The sequence below is a fragment of the Balaenoptera physalus genome (genome assembly GCF_965194825.1).
Source record: "Balaenoptera physalus genome assembly, chromosome: 15".
NCBI classification, from domain to species: domain Eukaryota; kingdom Metazoa; phylum Chordata; class Mammalia; order Artiodactyla; family Balaenopteridae; genus Balaenoptera; species Balaenoptera physalus.
Window position 1 is genome coordinate 97,182,338 of NC_138894.1, and position 13,864 is coordinate 97,196,201.

The 13,864-nt window shown below is 49.7% G+C and overlaps 1 protein-coding gene across 16 annotated transcripts in view; it reads left to right on the forward strand.

Moving 5' to 3' along the window:
* Positions 1–13,864, forward strand: part of MYT1L (myelin transcription factor 1 like) — a 417,110-nt gene that overhangs the window by 335,531 nt on the left and 67,715 nt on the right. For 8 of the 16 annotated variants that reach the window (XM_082427029.1, XM_082427020.1, XM_082427023.1 and 5 more), the window contains 5 exons: positions 5,521–5,768; positions 8,064–8,300; positions 10,054–10,175; positions 10,537–10,599; positions 11,051–11,119. In XM_082427029.1, the coding sequence (XP_082283155.1) occupies positions 5,521–5,768; positions 8,064–8,300; positions 10,054–10,175; positions 10,537–10,599; positions 11,051–11,119 (739 nt within the window). The remainder of the gene's footprint in view (positions 1–5,520; positions 5,769–8,063; positions 8,301–10,053; positions 10,176–10,536; positions 10,600–11,050; positions 11,120–13,864) is intronic. The other 8 variants (XM_082427021.1, XM_082427033.1, XM_082427034.1 and 5 more) reach the window with 1 other exon arrangement.

A 13,864-nucleotide genomic window follows, 5' to 3' on the forward strand; every position in this document is an offset into this window, starting at 1 on the left:
CTCTGGCTGGATCTGGGTGAAGTCGTGACCAGGAGGGCACGTGTCTGGTCCCAGTGCGCTTCCTCAGCTCTCCCGTTTAGGAGCCATGTGGTATTAGATACATTAATCTTCCTGTGTGGTAGTTTCGTCAAGAGCAGAGGTAGCGATCGGTCCCCGCCTGCTGGCCGCGTGCGGCTGTCGCGAAGCTCAGCAGACAAGGCTAAAGAGGGGAACTCACGCGTGTTAGTATCACTGGCGTCAATTCTCACCCCCGGAAAAAACACCTGTTGTGGGAAATGGGCAGAGCCCTGCTCTTCAGGTGACCTACAAATAAACAAGAACACAGAACAGAAACTTCATTGCTAGATCTTCGAGAAACTAAGAAAAAGGGAAAGTCAGACTTTACGACAATCTACTGAGAAGAGAACAGACAACTCCATTCCTCTTCCACAAGATCCACAGTCAAAACAACAAGGGACGCGCCCACTAAGGATGAGATGGGTAGGCTTAGGTTTCTTGGGGGGTGTGAGCTGGGGAGAGCCATCCCTGTGCCCGGGTGACAGGCAGTGGACACCACAGAGTGACCGGTGTCTGCAGTCACCCCCCAGAGGGCTGTCCCCAAGGCTTGCCTCAGGTGCACAGTGAACTGGGCCATTGCTCCCAAAGAAAAACAGTGAAATAAGCCTCCTGTGGGGCAGGGGAGCATAACACCTGGGAGCGAGGAGCAGGGCCTGGACGTGCACAGGGGGATAGAAAAGCAGGACCCTTGCCTCAGGCTCTGGGCGTCATCCCTCAGCTTCCGCCAACTGTGATCAAAAACACTCAGCAAACATTGATTTATCCACCTACATTCTTCCAGACACTCAATAGTTGCTGTCTGTCTCATCTACCTGTCTGTCTATCCACCTGTCTATAGATCTATCCCTCCATCCGTCCACCCGCCCACCTATCCATCCCTCCATCCATCCATCCACCATCCCTCCATCCATCCCTCCATCCCTCCCTCCATCCCTCCATCAATCCATCTACCATCCCTCTCTCCATCCATCCACCACCCATTCCTCCATCCCTCCCTCCATCCATCCCTCCATCCATGGGCCCACCTATCTATCCATCATCCATCTATCCATCATCTCTCTCTTCTTTCTTTCTCTATAACAAGTTTCAAGGAAGAGATTGTGGGTAAAGAGAAGACAGTGAAACACGTACTCAGGCACAGTGAAGCAAGGCGTCCATTCTGCCTGGAGGAATTAGCATGAGCTTTACCAAAGTGGCAAATTTTAAACTTGGTCATGAAGCTTGAGTGGAAATTACTAGAGGGCAGGAAACCCACAGGTGAGCGGGAGCTGCCAGCAGGCTGGTGAGGCTGAACTTTAGATGCACGAGAGGAGGGACGGGGGACCCTGAGGCGGCGTGGAGACAGCTTCGGGTTGCCTGCCTCGGGGAGGAGGACACAGGCACTTGGGCAGGAGGTGATGCCCAAGGGAGGCCGGCAGCCCCTGCCCCCGGGAGCCCCAAGCCAGCACCTCCCCCGCCTCTGCCCCCATGTCTGTGTTTTATGGTGAGCTAAGAATGGCCCTTCCATTTTAAAACAGATGGAAAACAACAAAAGAAGGAGAATTAGAATCTCAGCGTTCAGAGCAGTTTTACTGGCGCAGGGCCACCTCCCCCGTATGGCCGGTGGATGTTTCCCAGGATGACAGCCGGGTGTGCGGTCCCAGCAGAGACCCTGTGGCCGCCAAGGCTCGACCGCTGCCAGGCCCTTCACAGAAGAATTTTCCGGGCGGGTCTAAGTCATCTCCGCTGTGTCTCTGGGCAATTTATCACCACCCTCAGGCTTTGTTTAAAACCTAGAAGTTCCCAGCCCTGAATGGGCCCCTCTCGTGAGCCCCTCTTGGTTATTCCCAGCTTCTAAATTCTCCTGAGCTCAACACTTTTTGACCATCTTTGAAGCCCCCTCTGCTCCTCCAAAGCCTTGTCTCTGATATGCCCACCGCGCCCACCATTGTCTGCCCTCCCCTGGTCCAGGCCTCATCACCAGGTGGCCCGGGCTGGCCCTCCGGGGCCCCAGGACCCATCCTCTGGGCTGGGCCTCCCGCCCTCCCCCACCCCCTGCCACCAGGCCAGCTTCTCCTGGGAATACCTGCCCTCCCGCCCCCGTTCTCCTGCTCCATGCTCTCCCACATTCACCTCTGTTTCCAGAAGCTTCTCCCCCAGCCAGATCTCTCGGACAGACGCCCGCCTGCACTCAGCGGCCTCCTCCCAACCTCCTCAGAGCTGCTTGTGCAGAATGAGGGGCACAGGTGCACGGTCCTGAGGGTCAGCCCCGAACCCCACAGGCCAGTGCCAGCAGGGCAGACAGGAGAGTGCAGAGAACACTCAGCCAGCGAGCGCGTGCGAGACCAACCACGAATCCGGACTCTGATTAGACACGATAAACCGCGTGAGCAAACTGCCTTCGGGGTCACCGAACAGGACATTCTCATGAAGAAGCGGCTTTTATTCCGCTTAGGACTCTGCATCTGTATCTCAGTTTACTTACGGGAAAGCACAGCCATGGACCCACGTAAAGAATAGGAGTCGCTGCTACAAGTTACGCGGCATGGACCCCTGAGTCCAGCCAGACCTAACGGGGCCAGGCCCCATCTGCTAGCGCAAATCCTCGGGAGGCACATCTCTGGGCTGTATTCGGTTTTGTCTGTTTTTCGTGGAAATTCCGATTGGAAGGACACAGTTATCTACTCCCGACAGGAAATGTTATTTCAGAAGAACGTGAGACGCACCCACTTAGTAAGACTCTTACAGGCAGAGTAGATTAATAAGGTGGAAGGTGGTTGTTTCGTTTTTCTCATTTGTCATATTTCGTCACTATAAATCCCATGTCGCTTTTCTTTTTCCTGCACGAGAGGGCAGGGTACCTGAAGAGGTATCTCTCAATACGGTGTAAGGTCGGGAGGACCTCTGATGTTGTAAATGCAAGGGTGTCATTCTAAAGGAAAGCAGTTCCATCGCATGAGTTCAGTGATGTGCTGGTGTCTGGAGGGACAGTAACACCTTTTGTCTGCGGATTGATTGGAAAAAGTTTTGATTGAAAATAGCTCTGTGCGTGGAAAGAAAAAGAAAGTGCGTTTTGACTTTGTTAAAGGGTGGGGGGCTTCCTCAGTTCTGGGCAGGAGGTGGTAAGGGCAGCAACGGCCTTCCAACGCCCCACTGCTCTGCGGTGCCCCATGGTGTCCACGCAATGAGCCCCAGAAACTGTGACAGGTCATAAAAATTACTGACACTAACGGTTTCGTAAATATCTTACAAACAGGCGATAATTATTAAAACCAAAGACCTTCTTTACCGGAGAGATTTGAAGCACAGAGACTCATTTTCACTTGGAACAAAGCGGTGCATGATTGATGGCCCTTAGTGAAAGGATGCTTGTGAAATTAATGCTGTCTTCACTTTCCCCCTGGGTCGCGTGAGCTGACAGGCCCATCAATAAATTGTCCAGAGTTCCGTCACCTGCTAAAATTCTGGACGAGTCCCATCAACTCAGCGTAATCCAGGGGAAGTAGAATCTTTTGATTTAAATGTTTGGTAAAGAAGAGGTACTTTCCAGAACTTTGCTGCAATTTGCTGTGTAGACACACGCGTCCTGTTTACTTTGCTTTAGGAACTGAATTTCCTTCATTTCAAAACAAAACTTTTTCCTTATTTATGTGGACCACATTTCTTTTACCGACCCAGTGTCTAGCCCTCACTAGGGGAAAAAAATCCCTCGTAAGTGTTCATTTCTCCCCCAGTTTTTATATTCCTATTTTTATAACAAAATTGTAAACGATGTAAAGCCGCAAACTTTAGTCAATTTGGAGAGTCTTGTGAGCTGTGGAGTGGCCTTGCTGCCCTGGTCAGTTTACAGAACCCAGTGGGCAGGTCCCCCTGCACGCCGGCCCCGGCCCCCCGGTCTCTGCTCAGACGTGAGACCCCCGTCTCCCCACTGCTCTGGCTGTTGCTTTGACGTGATGCTTTCATGGAGAAGAGAGGAGGGAAGGACAGACACACGGACAGTGTGAGGACTGGTCCTCAGGGCTCAGCTGACTCTGATTAGCAGAACAGAAGTAACTCCCTTACGAGTTACTCTTCGCGTTGGGCGGGTTTGAGGCTGTGGAAGTGACCTCCGGGTCCGTGCGAGGGGCAGCGACAAGGCGACAGCTTCCCTGAGGCCGCCGTGCGCTCAGAGCATTGCCAAGCCACGTCCTTGATGTCAGGAAAGCTTAGTCTTCCGTCCAAGGTCAAAAGGTATCAATAGTGAAAGCTTAGCTCTTCTCTCACTTGTATAGGAATAGGGTGCTTTGGGGCAGTTCTTGGTGGTGCTGTGGTGACCAACTGTGATGTCTGTGGGGTTGTGGTCACTTCCGGACCATACCTGAGTGGGCAGGAAGGGGGTGCTGAGACACCTGTGCCGCACGAAAGGGTGGCTTGCCGGAGGGCTCCCGGTGCTGCAGACGGGTCTCCTGGCTCCCTGCAGGCTCTCCCCGCAGAGCAGCTCCTCCCTCTGCAGGGTCAGGTGAGCTGCTGACCTCTAAGCAAAGGGCATCCTGTGCCTTTAACGACCAGGGCCCATGCTAATCAATCATCCAGCAATCATCTTCCCGTCCTTGTGTCACAGGAGGTTGTGAACAGGTCTAGGAACCACGCTTGCTCTTGAGGGCCTGTTGGACTGTTGGGGAGGCTGGCTGTTCAGAAAGACCCGGGAAGCGGAGCCGGGGCGTGTGGAGGAGGGTCGTTCCCGCACGAAGGGCGGGGCTGCGGGCGGCACACGGGCGTCTGCCCGTCCCTGAACGCCTGGGCGTTTGCCTTGGCTTATGTGAGCCCACACGTGTGTACGGCCCTCCCCCCGTCACTGGCCCTCCCCCCGGGTGGCTCTTTATTAGAATCACGGAGGGAAGGGGTTTCTGTCGTGGTCTGGCCTGCAACCTGACCGGAGCGCCACTCCCCAAAGCGCAGGTGCCCGCAGGCCCGCAGAGGCCCTACCTGTTCAGCTGGGTCACCTGCACAGGACGGTGAGCCCCAAATGGCCACTGTGGCCCCTCGCGGCCGGGCGGATCATCCGGTCTCTAGCGGGATGAGGGGGATGAGGGGTCTACAGGGTCCCCGTCACCCCGGCGAGCAGATGAGCGGTCATAAGGGGAGCCTCCCTCCGGCGGTGATCAGGCTGGTGCGGCCAGTCGCTCCCCACATCTTGGTGGCCGCTCCCTGACCTGGAGCGCGCCTTTAATGGTTACGCAATGTGCCTGCCCCCCGGCCTCCCGCTTGAGAGCCATAGGCGCTCTTCCCGCTGGTCCCCAGCTCTGCCCGTCCAAACTTACACCATGTGAAAAAAGGCAAAAGGGGGGGAAAGCCAGACTTTCCTCGTTCGGGAGTCGGCGGGTCGGCGGGCGCCGCGTCCCCCTGGGTACCTGCGCGCTGGCGTGGGCGCCCAGGGCGGGCGGCTCTTCTGTTGCCGTGGCCCGGGCGGGGGCCCCGAGTCATCTCTGTCCCCTGTCTCCCCAGCGAAGCGGTACTGCAAGGACGCCAGCCCTAGCAGCAGCGCCGCCAGCACCTACGCGCCCAGCAGCAGCAACCTGAGCTGCGGCGGCGGCAGCAGCGCCAGCAGCACGTGCAGCAAGAGCAGCTTCGACTACACGCACGACATGGAGGCGGCGCACATGGCGGCCACGGCCATCCTCAACCTGTCCACGCGCTGCCGCGAGATGCCACAGAACCTGTCCACCAAGCCGCAGGACCTGTGCGCCGCGCGGGTACGGGCCGCCGGCGCACCTGGCGGGGGCCGGGGGCGGGGCCGGGGCGGGGGCGGGGCCTCGGCGCGTCCCCACCGCCGCCTCCCGCGCCCGGCGGCCTCGGCCCGGCGGTCCCGCAGGTGCCTCCCTCCTCGGGGCCGGCGCAGGCCGTGCGCGCCCCCGGGCTCTGCTCGGAGGAGGCCTGACGGCGCGGGGTCCTGGGGACGCACTTTCCAGACCAGGAGAAATCGTCCGGTCTTTTAGATTAACGTGTCCATTTGGGACCCAGAGTCACTTCTGGAAACAGAAGGACACCACGCTCCCCTCCTGGCGGTTCCGAGCTGCACAGAGAATAGGAAGCTCGAGGAGCCGTGCGCCCTGGACCTTAAGCAGAGGAGGGTGGGCCGCGCCGCGGTCAGATGAAACGCAGGCCTGCTCCCTCCCGCCCAGCCCTGGGGAACAAAGAGAGTGCAAAAGTCCCGTTTCCCCACGGGTTCCCAGCCAGGCAATTACAGCCGGCTTCCATTAGTTCAAAACAGCATAGATGCCAGAACGGTGAGCAACACTTAGGGCGGTTCCTCGTCAGGGGGCTCCTGGCAGGAGAGGGCGCCGTGCGGCCGCCGCAGCGCGCAGGGCTGCCCGGCGAGACCACTAGGGGGCGAGCGACGCAGGCGGCTCGAGCACCTCGTGGTCCCGGGCCCGTGAGCGGCACGCCGGCCCGCGCCTCCCTCCAGAACAAAGGGTCCCTCCGTCGCCTACTGCTGCTGGGCGTGCGTCTGAGCGCAGAGCACTGACCCTAGTTGTTAGAAATAAGTGTAATTTGTATGAATGGAGAAAGGTCAGTAATCTTATGTTTTGCAAACGCTTTCTTCTCTATTAATATTTTTATTCCTAGATTTTGGAGGAGTGTCAGGGGCATGCAGTTTCCGTGGAGATCAGGGCTGCTAAAATGCGAGGCTGGCATGGAGGAGATTCTGTTTAAGGGGGAAAAATAAGACAGTAACCCCTTCCAGTTTTTTTCACTTTGTTAAATTTAAACTAAGACAGACAGAATTATAATCCAACACGATGAAGGCTAATAGTATGAAAGCTGGAAACCAGGAGTGCACTTTGACAAGAAGAGTTCAGGCAGAATAATATGCTATAATTTATCAAGGTAACAGCTCAAAGGATGGGGTTTTCATTCCAAGCATCTTCCCTCCGCGATTACATTCAGAGGAAAGAGCTGCTAGACATCTGAGCAGGCAGCAGGTTTCACGCCAGCTCTGAAATCAAATTGCTCAAGAGAGTGTAACTCTCTGGGAAAAAAAAAAAAAAAAAAATGGAGGATTGTCAGGGGTATTTTGATTTTTCTTACTCTGTCCTCCATCTGCCCTTCCTTCTCTCCCTCCTCCTGAGAAGCAGGCTCTGAGGAATTCTTGATCTGTTTAAAGCATCATAAAAAATAAAAATAAAAAAAAAAAACACCCTGTACCTCTTTGTTTTTTCTAAAGCTGGTTGACTAAATTGCAGGTTTGCTGAACCATAGAGCAGGTCAGCCGTGATCACTGCAGCAGAGGTGTGTTGGGCTGTGATTGCACATCTTCCTGCTTAAAATGGAAAAGTCTCTCTCCATCATAGGTTTTGTATTAGAAAGTACATTTTATGTGGGGATTTTTGTTTGGTTTGGTTTCCTACTATATACCCAGAGCCTGTGCCTGATAAATAAATAAATATTTGTCCAAAAAATGGAAAAAAAAAAAAAAAAGAAAGTAAATTCTAGTTCCTCTCCTCCATTCTTCTAAATTCTTGTGTTTTCCTCCACTCCAAGTCTTGGAGTATTAGCATCAGTGAAACTAAAGGAGAATTTTAAGTATATATACATTTTTAGGTATTTATGTATAATCTGTACACATACACACACATACATTTCTGATCTCTTAAGAGGTCTTTGAACTGGGATAGAATTGAAATTAGGCACTTGTTTTTCTTCTGGCCAGGCTTATTTCTAAAAGCAGAAATGTATTAGGAAGAAAACATATAGATCTCTGATAGGTAAGTGATAGAGAGATGATAGATAGTCAATAAGAGACAAGAGAGTGAGAGACTGATAGGTGATTAGTAGATAATAGACGGATGCGTGCATGCCTCTGCCAGCCAATTTCCCAGCTGCGCGTGGGGAGCAAGGCAGATGGGGGGCCACGTGTGCTCGCCTTGGGCGCTTATACACGTGAGACTGCGGTGAGCAGTTTCCAGTTTGAACTGTGTCCTGGCGGAAGGCAGGGCTGTGGTCTGGGGGATGGATTCTCATGGTCCCTGTGTCCTTCTGTCCCGCAGAACCCTGACATGGAGGTGGATGAGAACGGGACCCTGGACCTGAGCATGAACAAGCAGCGGCCGCGAGAGGGCTGCTGCCCCATCCTGACGCCCCTGGAGCCCATGTCCCCCCAGCAGCAGGCGGTGATGAACAGCCGGTGTTTCCAGCTGAGCGAGGGAGACTGCTGGGACTTGCCCGTGGACTACACCAAAATGAAGCCCCGGAGGATAGATGAGGATGAGCCCAAAGAGATTACTGTATGTCCTTTTCACTGACTGCCCCCCCTACCCCGTCCACTCAGCATGTGAAGTTGGCACCACTGAGGGAAAATGCCCTTGGCACACGCCTTAACAGAAAATGTCTTTCCTCTTGAAAAATGACCTTTAGCTGACTAAGGCTCAGAAGACACTTTTGGTTGACCCAGGAGAGATTTGGCACTAACCCTGATCAGAGTGAAACAAACCATTGCCTCCTTTAAATGATGAATTTTATTTTCTAACACGTGTGTTTTGTTGCAAACGATTTCTGTAGGAAAATGTGTTAACAGCTTACTAGTTCATTTTTTCTGGGTGATAAATTGATAGAATGCAGGGTTTTCCTTGCAGGTAGGGAATTATAATGAGACTCTTAAATACTTAAAATGATTAATTCTGTGAGATTAATTAGCTGGCTCATTGAAGCAAAGGACAGGGTCTGTTCTCTAAGAAACCTAAAATATGCAGAAGAGCCTACCTACCCCAGCCTAGAACAAATCATTTTAGTACAGTCACCTGAATCTTTGTTGACTATAATATTACCAAAACACCTATGTCAAGAACATATTTTTGAAGTAGTTACAATTTTCAAATTCAGATCATTAAAATAGTTATCCTTTAGGCTAAGAAAATAAATGAAAAAAAGGTCTTTATTAGACTGACTTTTCTTCCAGTGTTCAACTCTGAAAATTATGACATCTTCTTTATTCTCTGAAAAATGAAAATTCTTTTTGAACACAATAGGGAGACCACCATCCAAGCAATAGCATCTTAAAGAAACAGGGAGGTGGAGAGAAGGGAAACATTAGCTATCTGTAGGAATTGGCAGGGAAGGCACCTGTTTATAAGGCCATTACATCAAAAGCTTATTATGTTTATTCTTCAAACTGATTTAAGTATCCAGGCATCTTAAAGGAGAATAGAATCTGAGTGGCAAGCTAAATTCCAAGGTATTTTTTTTCTCCTACAGTGTTAAATCGTTACTACCAAATAAGGCATGGTAGTTGAATCTTCGAATTTATTTTAATTAAAATTAAGCCCCCATAAAAGGACAGCAGTATTTCCATCATAAGGTGTCACACAAGTGAAAAACATTGCACTCAAGAAACACGTTTACTGAACATCGCCACCTGTAGGAACTTCTAGGTTACTGCAAGGGCCCTAATTAGCCAAAGTAGGTACATTCAATTAAAAAAAAAAAAAAATTGTTGCCTAAGAGTATTCTAAAATCACAGCGTCAGTCTAAACTGGTCTTCCCTTGCCTTGGAACTTACAGCACATACAATATTTCTGTAGTGTAGAATACATACCAAAGATTGTTAGAAGCCCCAGTCTAAAATATCTTTGGATACAATGCTTAAGCTCTGTCCAGTGATGTTGGATAAAGTGCCGTAGGTCTTAAACCCAGGTGAGCAAGGTCCACTGAGCCGCCTCTCTGGCTGCCAGACCGCTTATCTGTCCCTCCTGTCGGTACAGCTGCAGCAATTTGAATAAGGAATTTGAATTTGCCCACTGACAGGTTACCCTAATTTTAGGAATTTAGAGCAAGTGATGAGAAATTAAAGTCCCCCAGAGAGAGAGGTACTCTTTGAACGAAGTTGGGTTTGCATCCTCAGGATGAGGGTGCATCGTGACTTTAAGGGTAAGGTTGGGAGAGGTGGACAATTCAGGGCAGCCATCCCCCGGGGGGACGCAGCCTCTGGTCTGTGTATCCAGCCGTCATCGCTGTGGCCCTGAAGCTGTGTTTTGCCCGCAGCCAGAAGACTTGGATCCTTTCCAGGAGGCTCTAGAAGAAAGAAGGTACCCGGGGGAGGTGACCATCCCGAGCCCCAAGCCCAAGTACCCCCAGTGCAAGGAGAGCAAGAAGGACTTGATAACGTAAGCATGACGTGAGGTGAAATTATCACTCTTCTGAACCTTCCCTTTCTTTGGCTTATCTTTAAACCGGGTCTGTATATGCCTTGCCGTTTGAGCATGCGACATGCGCAGCGTACAAATGTCCCCAACTGCCAGTCGGGTAGAGCGAGAGGCCAGCCGTGGACGCGCTTGTTCTGAGCGATGCTCTGTGCTATGGAGACATCATTTCCATGTAATCCCGTGCATTTTGCAGCTTTTCTTCAGGGCGCTTAAATCCCCGTGCAGACATTGCAGCTAAACTGGAAACAATGAAACTTTTTTCAAGTTTTTTTTTTGAAACATACTTACTATTTTGGCTGTTTTTGTTTTTGTTTGGTGGCAGATGTCCAACACCAAGGTGTGATGGGAGTGGTCATGTGACTGGTAATTACGCCTCACATAGAAGGTGTGCCTTCATTTTTCTCATGGTGGATTCTGTCTTTTCAATTTATTGTTTTCAGCTTACCTCAACAATGCTGTCCAAGTACAAACGTTGAATTATGTGTCACCCCTTTAAGTGCTATATGTTGACCTTCAAAAGCATGCTAATTGACGTGTTGTATAATGTCTTTTATTTTGAAACAAACTACCTGAATTTGGAAAATGACTTACAAACATTGAGACAAAAGAGCACAAATATTTGGATCTTATTTTTTAAAGTTTCTGGAAAGACATGTTTCCTTAAATTTCTATGTAAACGTGAATTAGTTAATTATACCAACAAAATTCAATATACAGCACTTGCCCCATCGCTTTTCTGCATTCAACTTTTTAATTTCAGTTTTATGTTGTGTTTGTTTGGGAACGTAAGCTGGGCCTCGGGGCTACTCACCTGACTCTTCCGCCCTGTCTTACAGTCTGTCGGGCTGCCCGCTGGCTGACAAAAGCATTCGAAGTATGCTGGCCACCAGCTCACAAGAACTCAAGTAAGATTTAACGAAAATCCTTCTCTTTCTAAAATCTGTTCACTTGGTAGTAACAAAAAGGACGTGTCGTTTGGAAAGAAAAAATGTCTTTAAAAAGCCACCTGTGTGCGTCAGCGCCTCAATTCAGCACACATGACTGGTCTTCAGGATTTTAGTCACTTCTCTGGACAATCCATCTGCCTTTTCCCTTTCATTTCCCTCCAGCTTTTTCATATCGTATCCTTCTTCTATCTTGAATTTTCTAAAGCATAGGTATTTTCTCTCCAGATATGCATGCACGTGGAAGGGAAGTTTTACAGAGTTACTCAGACTTTTAGGAAGTGATTGATCGTAATGTAAAAAGTCAAAAGTTGATTTCTTAAAAGTCAGTAGTTAATATGATCACTTTAAAAATGGATATTTAAATAGCGCGAATGACAAAAACCCACCGTGACAGTAGCTAATCCCTTCAGTATACCGTGGTTATAGCTAATGAGACTCTTTAGGGCAGTGATAACTCACAGGTAACTAAGGCTTTTACCAATGCCAGACAACACGGCCCTCTCTCTCCTCTGAGCCTGTAATTTTCTCTGTCTTTTCAGCATGAATCTACATTTACATTTACACCACCAGACTAAGGGTTTTCTTCTTTGTGTGTGTGTGTGGTGTGTGTGTATATATATATATATACACACATGTATATATACACATATATATACATACACACACACACATACATATGCACATATATACATCCATATTCAGTTACTAGACAGGTTTTGGAAGAAGTCAGTCCAAGCCATAGACAGCAGATTAAGACCTTTGGTCATCCAGTTAGAATGGATATTCAGGTGTCTGTAAGGAAAGAAGGGCAAGACTTGAACATTCCACAACATAATGAGAACCAAGATTCCCAAATAACTGTTTTTAATTACCTGCCTGTTATAAAAATCATCACGTCAACTTGCTCGGCTTCCATTTTGTTTGGAAATGGCTTTATTTCCAATACAGAGAAAATGCTGTTTTCAGACCCTGTTAGATTCCTTTCCCAAGGACCCCACCCCGTGCTCCCACTCCCTCGAGACAGACCAGGGCGTCCGCAGAGTGCGGGCTCTGTTTCACACCGTGTCGTTTTTTACAGGATCCCCGTCCGGGGCCCTAGCGCCATAGATCACCTGCTCATGTTCAGTGACCTACTGAACTAGCCCTTCCGGCCCGAGACCCTGGGAGCTCTCTTCATGGCGTGTAAACACCAGGAGGTCGCCCTCTTACTTAACGGCTGTAAAGTCTGTAGCCGTCCTCGTGGTGCCTGACGGACAAATAGCTTTTAGAACCTCAAACGGACAGAATTAGCAAGAACCACCCAGGCCGCTGTGTTAAGACCTCCTTTTTCCCTGGCTTGAAACCATACTCCCCTCACGGTCAAAACGTGGTTAACTGCGCTTGGAACTTGGCTAACATCAGAACGTGGCAACTCCCCTTTGACTCTCTTGATGAGGAATGCTTTGCCATCTCCAGTTCCAACAGGCCTGCTGTAAACAGGGAAACAGCCTGTGGACGACTTGCATCTAGTGTGGCTTCTCCTTGGTGGTCTCCAGACCCCAGAGACCAGAGTAGGCTTCTGATGGGTCTGGTTTTCATGGCTTTGCATCCTCTGACTTTGGGCTTGGAAGGCTGTGTTGATCTGAAGTCCCAGGCAGACCTGCTTCTCCTCCGGTGTTGGCACTTTCTTTTTGTCGTGTCTTCTTGGAAGATGGTGTGATGGTCCGCACCATCTGCATCTTCAGAGTGGTGTCCGAGTGCCCTTCACATCCTCCTGGGCGGTGTCGGGCCGTCTGTTCCCTCCTCCCTCCCTCCTCCTGGGGGTGGGGGTGGGAGGCGAGTATCTTCCAGAGGGCGATGGCCTCTCCTGATTTACACTGATCTAAAGGCCACAGTCACCTGTAACTTGTCTTTGCAGCAAGTGAATCCCACTTCAATTGACCCTTTTTCTGGGAAATCCAAACTTGACAAATTTTCTGAAATGATTTAAGAATGGATCTTCAAAACTAGGGATTTCACTTACATGTCTACTATAAATAGTCTGATATTTAAGTGACCATTCTTACTTGATGATAAGTCTTTCTCAACTGAGGAAACCATATATTTTAATGTGGTTTTTTTCCTTTAATCTTTTAATTGATGACACCCCTCCATCCATGGCTTTTTCATGCGGGTCACAAAGGCTTTCCTGGGCACAGGAGCAGAGATGAATCCCTTTAGGATTTGCAACTGCTTTCTCTAGAATAATTCATGCATGTGCCCTTTTCAATAGCTGATTCTTTACATACGTATTTTAAAAGCTTTGGTCAATTCCCGCCGCACAGCCTCTTGCCTGATTGAGAGAGCCCTTGTGTGATGCAGTGATCTCCACTTCTTCATAGAGACACCTTAGGAAGTGGGTCCCAATGGCCTCAAAAATTTTTCTCACTTCTGCATCAGCTAAGAAATAGAATCTCCTGGGAATGTTCCTCTTGTCACTTCTGATGTTGAATTTTGTTAGTTGGCCGTTAACAGGACATTCTTGATCTCAGACAGACGAGTTTTGCCAGATACACTCTGGGTCTTGGGTCCTCCATCCTCTTAAACTTACTGAGATAAGACCTTGCTCCATTCTCATCCAGAACAGCACACGTGGGGTAGTCTTAAAAAGAAGCCGATCGTGTTGTCGAATTATGTACAATATGTAAACTGAACCTGTATTAAAATGTAATGTGTTCGTGAATA